Source organism: Gracilinanus agilis, chromosome 2, assembly GCF_016433145.1.
Source record: "Gracilinanus agilis isolate LMUSP501 chromosome 2, AgileGrace, whole genome shotgun sequence".
Lineage (NCBI taxonomy): Eukaryota > Metazoa > Chordata > Mammalia > Didelphimorphia > Didelphidae > Gracilinanus > Gracilinanus agilis.
This window is the reverse complement of record NC_058131.1, coordinates 314,491,231-314,504,466: the sequence shown is the minus strand read 5'-3', so window position 1 is coordinate 314,504,466 and position 13,236 is coordinate 314,491,231. Positions and strand designations below refer to the sequence as shown.

Sequence of the window (13,236 nt, the reverse complement as noted above, 5' to 3'; positions counted from 1 at the left end):
TCCAAAAGCCCTCCTGTCATTCCTACACTTTGTCCCCATCAGTGACGTCCTAGAAGATGCACAACCAAATGTGAGGAGGGTCCTCATCACAGAGGCCTGACAGCTAGCTGAAAAGGAAATGATTGTTCTTCGGGTTGAGAAGTCTGGAGCACCCAGGACTTGAAGTGAAGCCCCAAGTCAGGCACTGTGTCACAGTGCCCTCTGCCCAGAAGATTTGCCACTGCAAGAAAGGATAGAGAGGTCTTGCTCTAATCTCCCTTCTGCTGTTTTCTCTATGCCTATTGCCTGTGCTTAGTGGTCTCACTCAGTGGCTGCTCAGCCTAAGTTCTTCAACAGCAGCCAGGTTAAGCCAAACCAAGCAAGTATCACATTCTCAAGAACACAGCCATATTTCAGCTCTGATTACCCTTGCCAATCTTCTCCTGAACTATTAAGCTCCTAACCTCTAAGGCTTGTCTAAAAGAACAGGGAAAGACTCAGATATTGTTGTCAAAGGCACAGCTGTTGCTGATTTTACTGACACAAATCATCATTTTCTAACCCTTTGCTTATAACCTCAGACAGTCCCGTTCATAGTCTAATGTCCAAGACTTTTCCCAGGGACACACACAGAAAAGTTCTCTTGGGTAACCAGAATCCCCTGAGCCTCACTACTTTGATATGAAGAACCCCAAGTCTCTTGCTATCCTGCCCCTCTTTCTAACAAAATCACTTTTATAACCACAATACAAAGGCTAATTCATTGAATAAATGCCCAGAGATCTGAGATATTCTCTACTTTTATATGTTTCCTATAAGCAACCTCAAGGTAAGAACAAGGTTAGTATTCTCAGCAGAATTATTGCTAGTAGCTACTACTTTGTGTCCCTGTAACTAGAATGCCTTACCTCCTTGGCTGCAGAGTACCCAAAGGTCCCCTCACCCTCAGCCCTCTGGGGGAATAGTATAAAGCTGTGCTGTGGAGATCAGCAAATTAATAACCTAGTCTTATGGGAAGATAAATACCAAGAAGAAGGAATTAAGTTTGTATTCATATTCACCACTGGTAGATCTCTGGGCAAATATAGTGCCCCAGACATTGGAAATACCAAGGGAGGAAAATGAGAAGATATGTCCCAGGCATCATTCTACCTGCCTTATAGGCACAGAAGGAGATTTTGAGGGAAAAGCCACAAGAGAAAATACAAACTACAGAAAAAGCAATCAAAACCACCATTCAGCATTCTCACCCCTCAAAAAAGTAAGTGACTTCTGAACCACTTCTCTAGAGTTGGACAGGTTGGGTCTAGAACCCTGCCTGGAGAACTTCCCTTCAGAATCCCCAGGGCCAGAGCATTATCACCAGCTGTGATGTGAAATATTCATTTACCTATGTTCCTTTTCTAGGCAGTAGTGAAAGCTCAGAGCTTAGCGAAGAGCTGTCTTCAGGGCTCGAAAGGTGAGTGTGGGTTGAGCACCCTAAGCACCCCTCAGTCTCCAGCAGCAGGGACCTTCCTGCCTCCTTGGTCTGCCTTAGGAACAGCATGGAACAAGGGGTGTACATGCAATACACCTATGGACTGGTTCTCAGGGACTGAAAAATGGTGCAAAATGAAAACCAATAGCAGAACTTCAAAAACTCAGTCAAGTGCCTGTCTGTGTGACTGTATCTCTCTCCCAGGGGTCAACACTTGGTACCAGAGATGAGAGTTCCAGAGAAATGAAATGGAATGTTTGGTACAGTGGAAAGAGAATAGGTTCTGAAGGCAAAGGGCTTTGGTTCAAATCCTGACACTGACATTTGCTACCTATGTAAACTCCCTGGAAGCCAGGCTTCTAGGAAGTAAACAGAGGGGAAAATAGAGGGAAAGATTTTCCAAGATTGCTCAAGGGAAGGGGAGAAGAAAACAAGAAACTCCATCTCTTTTTGGATCGAGGCTTAGTTGGCATCCCCAGATCTGTTGACAGGAGCATATCTCATAGTATCTTGGATTACTCTAGAAGGAATTAAGCACCACTCCAAGGGAGTTTGAATCCAAAGACTCCCTGCCCTTATCTGGTGAGTCCAGTCCCATTTTGCCAACCTCACTCTTACTGCTTCTTCTCCTACATAGAGCAAATATGCACAGAAGCCTCCCAAGACAAGCACTGAAAATTTTGTAGCTTAGCTTCAACTCACAGCTAGTAACAAAGACAGGAGGGAGGAGAATTTGGCCTAAGCACTGGTTCCATTAATAACAGAAGCTTCTGCAAATGAAACTCTTTCCTAAGATCAGTTTTTACTCTATGGTGCCCTTTGTTGCCTCCAGCTCAAAACAGAGGCAGAGTACTTACACTCATAAGGTCTGAGAGTCCCGCTCTCCTTTGCTCTCATCAGAATACATAGCAATATCTTGTTCTGAAAGGGGCCCTCGCTTACATTTTAGGAATGACCATGGGCATGTTGTATAATGGAAAGAATATTGGTTCTGAAGTCAGAGGACCTCATGGGCCTCAGTTTCTTCATCTGTAAAATGATGGGGTTAGATTCACTGAACTTCAAGGTCCCTTACTGCTCTAAATCTATCATCTTATTCAATTTGGAAAATAATCAGAGCAAGGAAATCAGGAGAGCTTAAAGGTCTGGACTCCCGGCAATACCAGGATCAGGTGAAGGAACTAAGAATGTTTCACATGGAGGAAAGAAGACTTAATGGAGAGAGTTGGGAAACACACAAATTGTCTTTAAGTATTATGAAAGAATGTCATATGGGGAAGTCTTTTTGTTCTGTCTGACTAAGAAGATAAACCTGAGAACAATGGGTAGAAATTGAAGAGACAGGGTTTGGCTATCAAAAGAGTTGACAAGCGAGATAAGCACAACTCTAACACCATTAGTACATGAGCAGCATTTTCCAGATGCTGGTGCATGGCTTCAAATCATGAAGTGCCAATGAATCCAAATGAAAATCCAAAGGATAATGGAAAGACACATGGTGGGTGGAAACAGGAAAATTGGCACGTTGCCAATGAAAACTTACCCATGACAAGTGATATGTGTTTGTCCCAGGACTTACATCTATAAGGTAGACTTATGCCCAAATTCATCATGATCCTGCACGTAGAAAGGCAATTAGGAAATGATTCATGCTTATGCCCCCATTTAGAGGGCAAATTTTTCAAACAATGAACTTGGGGTTGAGCTCCCAGCCCTGCATTAGGAAAAGCACCTCTGTCCTATATGGCTCCCATTTTTCCCCCACACCAGAAATAAAGGGACATCTAGCAGCAAAAGGACAGGATTGACCACAAGTGAGGCTAATCACAGTTATGAGAAATAGCACAAAAACCAGCAAAGAAATTTTTAACAGAATAAATTTAAGAAACAGACAAATGGAGATAATGTTAGGATCAGGCTGGACCCAATCAATGTTCCTCTTGCTGTCCTCTGCATAGCACTTTGTACATGCCACTTTTTGCCTTGATTTGCCCTCACACACCCATACATCAAATGACTCATCTTCTACTTCACTGAGAAGGTGGAAGCCATGTGCCATGAAACCCCTCAACTCCTCTCTATCATTCCTCAAGCCATCATCAATTCTTTCCCTCAATCCCTCTAAGCTCAGAAGTAGAATCTTCCCTGACTACTGACCAAAATTAATCTCTCTACCAGCAACCTCCATCCCATTCTCTCCCATCTCCTTTAAGATCTCAGTCCATCAGTCATCCCCTCTTTCTCAATCATCTTAAACTTCTCCTTTGTCACTGATTCCTTTCCATTTGTCTGCAATTGTGTTTCCATTGCCCAAATTCTAATAAATCCTTTCTATGAGTCTTTTTGAAAAATCATCCCAAATTTTCTGTAAAATTGGGAGATGCTAACTAAAAGCTAATGAACTTGACTTTGATTGCTGGGAAATTTTTTAGAATGTCTCATTAAAGAAATGGTTAGTAAACACCTAAAAAAGGAAATAATGATTACCAAAATCTGGCATGACTTTACCAAGAATGAGTCAGGCTAGACTTATTTTGTACCCTTTTTTTTTAAGGAGTTATAAAAATGATAGATCAGGGAATGCTGTAAATATAGTCTACCTAGATTTGCAAAGCATTTGGAAAAAAGTATCCTATACTATTTTTGTGAGAAAGATGAGGAGATGTGGACTAAACAACAGTACAGTATATAGTTTCAGAAGTGATTGGTGGACTAGATTCTTAGAAGGTGCAGGTTTAATGATTTAATGTCAACTTGCCAGGAATACTCCAGGAAAGTACAATAGTGACCTGAGAGTTGGTCCTGTTTATCAATAACTTGAATAAAATGGAAAACCAATCTATCAATAAACATTTATTAAGCACATACTACTGTATTTCTGAGCATTGCAAAATGCCCAGGATTTCCTTTTACCTCAAGGACTTTAAATTCTATTGGGGGAGGAAACATGGTGCTATGTACTAGATATGTGTATATATGTAATAAACATATTTATTTAGATATATACATACATATATATTGATATAATAGATTCAAGATGATAAATAAGCATTAATAGCCAGTAGGACCATGTAGAAGGTAATATTTGACCCTCTTGGTTTTCTGAGATTTTGAGAGATGAGGGTGAGAAAGAAGAAAATTCTAGAAATGGTGGATATCCTAATTAGAAGACACAGAGATGAGAAATAAAAAGATAGCATACTCATAAATTTTTAGACGATATACATCTGAATGGGATAGCTAGCAAACTAAATGACAGTCATGATTTCAACCACATTGACTGTCAAGAGCATTCAGCTAAAAAAAAGGAAAAGGAAATAGATTAAATATCCAGTCTTACACTTGCTTCAAAAAAACAGCTTGACATCAAGTTTCTCTGATAAACATCTCATATCAAAATATACAAGGAATTGATATAAATTATAAGATTAAGAGCCATTCCCCAGTAGAGAAATGATCAAAGGATTCAAAGAGAAAGTTTTCAAATGAAATAATCCAACCTATGTAAAGCTATCTGGGGCAGGGTGGAGTGGGGCTCCAAATCTAGAGAAATACATATTTAAGCATCTTTGAGGTTCTATTTTATATTCTTCAGATTCACAAAGATAACAAAAGAGAAAAATTAAAAATGATGGAGGGAATATAAGAAAAAAGAAACTAATGCACTGTTAGTAAAACTTTGAATTGGTCTAATTAGTCTGGAAAGCAATTTGGAACCATAACCAAGAAGTATTAAACTTTCTATACCTTATGCTCTAGCTATACTAATACTAGGCTTATTCTATAAGAAAGTGGAAAAAAAATTGATATGAATAAAAAAAATTTATAGCAGCTCTCTTCGTCGTAGCACCACACTACAAGTTAGAGGGTACTAGCGGGAATGGCTAAACATGGTATATGAATATAATGGGGCATTATTGTACTATACGAAATCACAAAGTGGATGGTTTCAGAGGAAACTGGAAATTTTTCTATGAACTGATGCAGCATGAAGTGAGTAAAACTAGGAGAACTATTTATACCATGACAATATTATAGAGAAAAATGACTTTGAAAGACTTTAAAACTCTCATCACTAATATGATAAACAAAAGAATGAAGATAAAATCCACCCACTTCCTGTTTAGGGGTGATGGACTTAAATGAAAATATCACATGCGTTTTTGAATATGTTAAATCTATTTCAACTACTCATGTTTATTATGAGGGTTTTATTTTTCAGGGTTTTTAAAATTATTTATTTAGAGAGCAGTGGAAGAGGGATAATAGATGATTAAAAATTTTTCAAATAAACTCTACAGGTATAGGATGGGGAGACATAGTTACATAGAAGTTTGTCTGAAAAAGGCAGGCAATTTTAAAGGACTACAGATCCAACATTGCACATCAGTGCAATGTGGCAGTTAAAAAAGTTAATGTCATCCTGGTTTGCATTGAGAGGTATAGCATCTAGTCATAAGGATGTGATATTCCCCTCTTTATTCTGCTCTGAACACACTCTCTGAAGTACTGTGTTCAGTTCTGGACACCACAGTTTAAGAGGGACATTGACAAGCTAGAGAAGATATTCTGGGGAAGGATCACCTAAACGGTGAGAATCCTTAGCTCCATGTCATACAAAGATCAGAAAAGAAACTAAGGATGTTTAACCTGGAGAAGAGAACACTGGGGGGAGGCAGGGTAGTAAGCAGTAGGAAGGGAACATGGTAAGTATATTTAGTATCTGAAGGACTGAAAAGAAATTAGACTTGTTCTATTTGTTTCCAGAGGGCTCAGCCCAGAGCAATGGGTGGGAGTTACCAAGAGGCAAATTTATGTTTGATTTGAGGAGAAACTGCCCTAATAATTAGAGGTCTTTAAAGAGGAAATGATCCACCTTGGGAGTTGATGGCGGGTTTCCCCTCCTGTGAGGTCTTCCAGCAGAGCCTGAAAGATCACTGTCTGGGTAGGTTGGTGTCTTGGTTTTAATGTGTATATATTTCTGTTTACAAGAAAGTAAATTAAAGACACCATTAAGAAACAGGAAGAATGGTGTTGTCAGCCATATCACCTGAGTTTGACTCTCCTGTATCCGAGATGCTGGTTACTTTTTAGTGGGTATTTATGGGTGAACTAGATGGCATTGGGGTCCTTCCCACTCTAAATTCTTAGATTATATGATTCTCCCCTATCCATCTAAACATTCCATCTCTTTCCTCCATTGCTAAACTTCAAGGAGGACAGTGTGGGTATCTCTAACAATGTCTTTACTTCCCCACTACCTACTTTCTCCTCAATCCCTTGCAGTCCAGCTTTAGCCTCCTCTGTTATTCAAACTGCTCTCCCAAACAACTTCCAAATGGAATGACCACTTTTAAGTTCTTATACTCTTAAGTGAGACAATGGAGAGAGCACTGGACTTGGGGTCAGGAAGACAAGTTTAAATCCAGCTTCAGATACATACTAACTTTGTGACCTTAGATAAGTCATTTAACTTCTCTCAGCCTCAACTGTAAAATGGTGAAAATAACACCTATTTCGGAGAGTTGTGAGGATCAAATGAGATATTTGTGAAGCACTTTGCAAACCTTGTAATGCTATATAATGTGGCCACTAGGTGGTTCAGTGGACAGAGAGCCAGGCCTGGAGATTCAAGGTTCTGGGTTCAAATCTGGTATCAGATACTTTTTAGTTGTGTGACTGGGCAAGTAACTAAACCCCCATGGCCTAGCCCATACTGCTCTTTTGCCTTGTAACCAACACACAGTATTGATTTTTAAGATGGAAGGTAAGGATATTTTTAAATGCTATATAAATATTAGTTATTGACCTCTCTGTAGCTTTTTATACTATTGGTCACCCCATTCTGCTACATACGTTCTTTGCCCTTGGACTCAGAGACTTCACATTCCTGGTTCTCCTACATGACTGATCCTTTCCCTGTTTCATTGCCTTCTCAAGCTCTTCCTAATGCCTTAATATGGACATTCTTAACAGTTTGCCCTTAATCTTCTCTATGTCCTCTTGATTAGTAATCTCATTCATGGCTTCAACTACAACTTCTTTGGAAATGATTCTCAAATCTGTATTTCCATTTCTGCCTACAAGACAGCTCCACTAAGGTGTCCCTCCACCAACCATAAAGTCAATATGTCGAAAAATCCAAGCTCTTTATCTTCTCTCCCAAATCTGCTCATTCTTCCATCTTCTTTGTTTCTGTCCATTGTGCCTTCATTCAGCCCATGTTTATGACCATTCCTTACCTTTGTAACCTTGAGATTATCCTTGAATCATTTCCTTACATCTCATATTCAACCAGCCACCTAGTTCTGTTGAAACATCCCTAAAACATCAATCCAGCCCTTCCTCTCTCTTCCCACTGCAAACACCACTGATTCTACCTTTTCTAGATTAGTGCCATAATTGTATTCCAGGCCTTTCTGCCTTGACTCCCTCTCACTTCTAATCTAGCCTTGATGATGCTAGAAGAATAATCTTTCCCCCATATAGATATGGTTATGTCCTTCCTCTTCTTCTGTTCAATTGTTCCGGTCAGGTCTGACTCTTCATGACCCCATTTGGAGTTTTCTTGGCAAAGATCCTGGAGCAGTTTGTCATTTCCCTCTCCAAGTTCATTTTATAGATGAGGAAACTGAAGCAAACAGGATTAAGTGATTTGCCCAAGGTCACACAGCTAGTAAGTGGCTGAGGCTAAATTTGAGCACAGGAAGATGTGTCTTCCTAATACCAGGTCTGGCACTTTGCCCATTGTGCCACCCAGGAGCTCTTTATTACCCACCACATAAAGTGAAAATCCCTCTTCCTGGTATTTGAGGTTCTTCATAACCCAATGTCATCCTTCCTTTTCAGTCCTATCTCAAAGTGGTCCTTTCTACATATTCTGGACTCCAGCCAAGCTGAAATACTCTTTATCTTTCCCTCTCCCTTGGTCTCTCTGTCCCCATGACATTAACTTGAGCTCCTTCCCCCATACATTTTCTTAAACTATTCCTTATGTCTGGAATGCCTTCCACTGAACTATGAATTCCTATCCATCCCAAGGCAAATGTCATATCTTCTAGGAGATTTTCCCTGATTTATAGCCTCCTCCTTCACCAAGAGTCCTTCTCTTCCCCTTAACATAGCACTTCTGTCTTTGTTTTATAATTCTCTAATGCACTTGATTTGTCATCCATTTGATATATAACCGTGATCTGTGTTGGTGTCTGAACTCCCTACTTGACTGAGGGCTCCTTCAGGTCAGAAACAGTTATCATCTCAAATTTATTTCCCTTAACACAGAACACTATGTTCTGTACCACATGTAGGAGATGTTAATTATTTGTTTTATTTGGTTTTGTTTTGCTTTTTGGTAAAAGAGGAGAGAAAAGAGCCAGGAAGAGGGAAGGAAAATGGAGGAAGAGGAGAAGAGGTGGAAAAGGAAGGAAAGTGAAAGGAAAAGGAGGGGGGAAACTAAAAAGGGGAAGAAGGGAAGGGAATTCCCTTAAAGGAAGACATTTTATCCAGGATTAGCATAGTGCAGTGGAAAAGGCATCTAGACCTGGAGTCCTGAGTCCGTTCAAATCTGGTAAAAAAAAAAAATTGACTAGCTGTGTGACTTTGGATAAGTCACAAAGTCTCTGAGCCTCTGTTTTCTTATCTATAATATGTACACAATATGCTGCCTACCTGACAGGATTATTTTGAAGATCAATGAAAAGAACCTGGACCTAGATCCAGGATATTAGGTTTCAAGTTCTGGCTCTTTGACTTCCTAGGTGAGTGACCATGAGCAAGCCAATTTCTCTCTTGGAGCCTCAGTTTCCTTGTATGAAAAATGAGGATGATGATACTTGCCCTCTCGGCTTCATAGGGTTATTGTAAGGAAAATCTTTTTAAATGATATGCCATAGAAATGTGAACATTACCTGTTTTCCCTGACATAAGCTACTAGGACACACAGGTAAACTTGGGCAAATTACTTCTGATTTTCTCATCTGAGATAGAAGTGCTGATGTCTGAGAGAGACTGAAAGGTTTCCATGATGAACAATAAGAGATACAGTTATATGAGGGGAATTATTATATGTAAAATGATGGAAGGAACTCTTTGTGTTAGCACTGTGGACAAGATTCAGTGTCCTCCTCTGTAAAAATGGCGGGGGGAAGGGGGGTGATCAACTCTGTGCTTTCTTCCAGCTCTGATGTTCTATGAAGCTGAAAGTGACAGAATTAACCATATCCCAGATTGAGATCTAGAAATATCCCCAAATGGTCAAGCAGTTTATTGACCCCAATATATGGGACTGCTTGTCCAATGTCTCTGCAGTAATGGACGGGGTGCTGGTTTTGGAGTCAAGAGAGACTATGCTTGAATCTGGCTTCTAACACTTACTAGTGACAGGTGTGCAGGAGTCATCTCATACTGACTTCCAAGAATGAACTGTTAAATTTTCTGTCTAAACATTTACACCTCAGAAATCAGCAAATACTATAAATCAGGACTTGGTTTAAGAAAGTGATGGAAAAAAAGTTCATACTGCAGATTAAGCTACAGTTCAATCCAATAAACGTTTATTAAAAACCTACTATGTGCTAGGCACTGTGCTAAGCACTGGGAATACAGAGAGACAAAAGATAGCCCTTGCCCTCCTGAAACTCACAATCTAAGGTGTCATATGTACATTTTTGCCTGTAGAGTTGGTCATTAAACATTTACCAGAATATTTCTGTGTGACCCTGCACAATCAACTTAGCCTCTCTGAGCCTCAGTTTCTTCAATCTGTAAAAGGAGAACAATATCTGTTGTGTGTACCTCACAAGGCTATTGGGATGAAATGTGATAATAAATAAAAATTTGCAAACTTTGACTTTGCAAACCTTAAATCCCTACATGAATATCAGTTATTATTATAAGCCCTAATTCAGGTAATATCTATGGATAAATTTTTAAATGTATCTTTTAAATGAAATTGCTTCAAAGAAAAGATATGAGAAAGTACCTCCCTCCCTTATATGTAGTGGGGGACTGTAGATATGGAACACCCAATATGATTGGTATGTTGGTTAGTTTTGGTTAACTATTTTTTCCATCTTTTTCTTATAAATAATGGTTATCTGAATGAGGAGGTGGGGAAAGGTTAGAAAAGGTAATGTGAAAACAGAAGTTATAAATAAAAAGTTAGAATAAATAAACTTGCTGCTTCTAGGGCCGTAAGTGGGAAACCAGCTTCCCCGGGTTTGTTGGTTACTTAACAAAGCCCCAAAGTGGAAAAGGGGGAGTGCCAATGACTTTCTGATGGACTCAGTACAGGGTCTTTCCTCCTGACGTAGATACCTGGAATCTTTTTAGTATGATATTAAAACAAAATCCATTTCCATTTGTCAACAGGGGTCGACTCTATGCTACCTTGGGACCCAATTGGAGGGTTCCAGTTCGGAACTCTCCCAGGACCCGGAGCTGTGTCTACAGGTAAAAGATGCAAGAGATGGGAGAGTCTTCATCTGGCCATTTATTTTCCCAGTACCTTATGGGTTAGTCACTTTCTTGAGGGCTCCCTTGATTTCGTAGTTATGATGAACACTAGTGCTGGTCTGTGTACCTGAAAGTTATCTACGGTACAGGAGAAACAGTGAGGGTCATGTGGCTCCTCAGGTCAAAGGTCTGTTTGCTTAAATCCCAGTACTACAAGGCCTCTTTGGTCAGCATCATCTTAGTGAAAGATACAGATGAGAATTTTATAGTAAAAGAGCTCTAGATTTGGAAACCAAAGATCTGGGTTGGGATCCTAACTACTGTCTGAGTGATAGTGGACAAAGCAACGAACCTCTTTGATCTTAGTTTCCTCTTCTATAAAATAAAGGAGTTTGACTAGATGATCCCTAAGGTTCCCTGTACCTCTAAAGTCTTATGATGCAATAGACCTAAGTGGTTGGTCGAAAATGATGTAAGATTGCAAGGCCATCATGATGGATCCTGAAAACAGATGAAGTAGTTGATGGGGAAAACATTGCTAACCAGTCCTGAAGTCCTGGATGTCTGCAATATGCCCTTCCTCTCTTTGTTCTAATTTTCCTTGTTTTTTTACTTATGCACTGCCTCAAGCTCTGGCCTTTCCATGTGAACTGAGCCTCTGTTCTTTACAGGCTGGTTCCCTAAGAAGGATCCAATAGTAACCATCCGAGAAAGCTCCCAAAGCAGACTAGAGAGGTGCCCTGACTTTTGGGATGGGGGAGATATAAAAGTTTGCAGGAGGTGGGAGGCCTGAGAGTAACTCAAGAGGCCACATTCTCACCATCCCTGTGGTCACATCACTGTCCTGGGGCACTATGAGCTGCAGAGAGCATGGTCAGGAAATTCTAATAAGGCAGTTCATTGCTTAGATCTGGAAATCTCATGAAGATTAGCCAAAGAGCTTCTTCTAGGAGTTTCTGCTCCATTGCTTCAGAGTTACAAAGAACCCAAAGAAGTTCCTGCATGGGTTGAAGTGTTCCATGAACAAATAGCACCTACCTCCCAGGGTCATCGTGAGGATTCAGTGAGATAAAATATATAAAGTGCTCTGCAAAACCTTAAAGCACTCTATAAATGCTAGCTATTATTTTTGTTATTATTAACCAAGCCCCATTGTTGGGTACCACTGGCTACCAACGCACAAATGGAATTATGTAAAAATTATGTAAATACTTAAGACATTCATATAGTAAAAGTGAGTCTAGGATAGTGGCTCCCCCTATCTACTAGACTAGGAGGACTTCTGGGAGATGTTCAGAAGTTCCTACAAGGCTGGACGGTCTCATCCTCTCTGAGAAGAAATCTTGATGATTATTTCCTCTCATCAGTCCCACAGGACCATGCAGCTGTGCACTGGGGAACTCAGCAGGGGTCATTACCATGGAGGGACCTTTGAGAAGGAAAACATTACTCAAGGAAGGACGAAAGCCTGCAGTAAGTACAGACCTAATATGAGAACAAATGTCAGCCACTAAAATACCAAGCACTTCTAACTCTCACAGCCTCAGGCTCATATTCCCACACCTGTTTGCCTCAGTTTCCACATGTGTAAAATGAGCTGGAGAAGAGAACAATGAACAATTCCAGTATTTTTTACTGAGAAAACCCTTAATGGGGGCCTCAGAGAGTTAGAAATGACTGGATAATAACAACAAAAGGTAGACTGGTGGATATCTGGTCTCTTACAAGTTCTTTGAAAGCAGAAATTATTTCATTTTTTTTAACCACATCAAGTACCTTATGTGGTGGGTGCATAATAAATGTTTATTTAACCAATTTGGCAATACCATTCCTAAAGAGGATCATTCCCAGGCATGTAGTAAATGATCTCAACACCAGACACTTCCTTTGCTTTCATAAGGAGAGTAGCAACTAGCCATGCAGGACAGTTAAAAAAAAATCCCTTCTAAACTCAGTCCTGATTCTAGACTGAGTTTATATATGGTGGTCCAGAAGGATTACCAACATGAGGGTCCTACATCCCAGACACATGTGGAAGATGAATCAAGAAGGTGTCAGAAGGGGTAGCTAGGTGGCTCGGTAGATAGAGAACCAAGCATAGAGAGGTCATGGGTTCAAATGTGACCTCATATACTTTCTACCTATGTGAATGTAGGCAAGTCACTTAATCCCAGTTGCCTCGCCCTTACCATTCTTCTGCCTTGGAGCCTATATTTAGCATTGATTCTAAGACAGAAGGTAAGGGAGAAAGAAAGAAAGAAAGGAAGAAAGAAAGAAAGAAAGAAAGAAAGAAAGAAAGAAAGAAAGAAAGAAAGAAAGAAAGAAAG

The 13,236-nt window shown here is 40.0% G+C and overlaps 1 protein-coding gene across 5 annotated transcripts in view; it reads left to right on the top strand.

Moving 5' to 3' along the window:
- Positions 1-13,236, top strand: part of RALGPS1 (Ral GEF with PH domain and SH3 binding motif 1) — a 549,948-nt gene that overhangs the window by 519,499 nt on the left and 17,213 nt on the right. For 2 of the 5 annotated variants that reach the window (XM_044664218.1, XM_044664219.1), the window contains exons 13-15: positions 1,387-1,438; positions 10,826-10,906; positions 12,277-12,382. In XM_044664218.1, coding sequence (XP_044520153.1) covers positions 1,387-1,438; positions 10,826-10,906; positions 12,277-12,382 — 239 coding nt within the window. The remainder of the gene's footprint in view (positions 1-1,386; positions 1,439-10,825; positions 10,907-12,276; positions 12,383-13,236) is intronic. The other 3 variants (XM_044664221.1, XM_044664222.1, XM_044664220.1) reach the window with 2 other exon arrangements.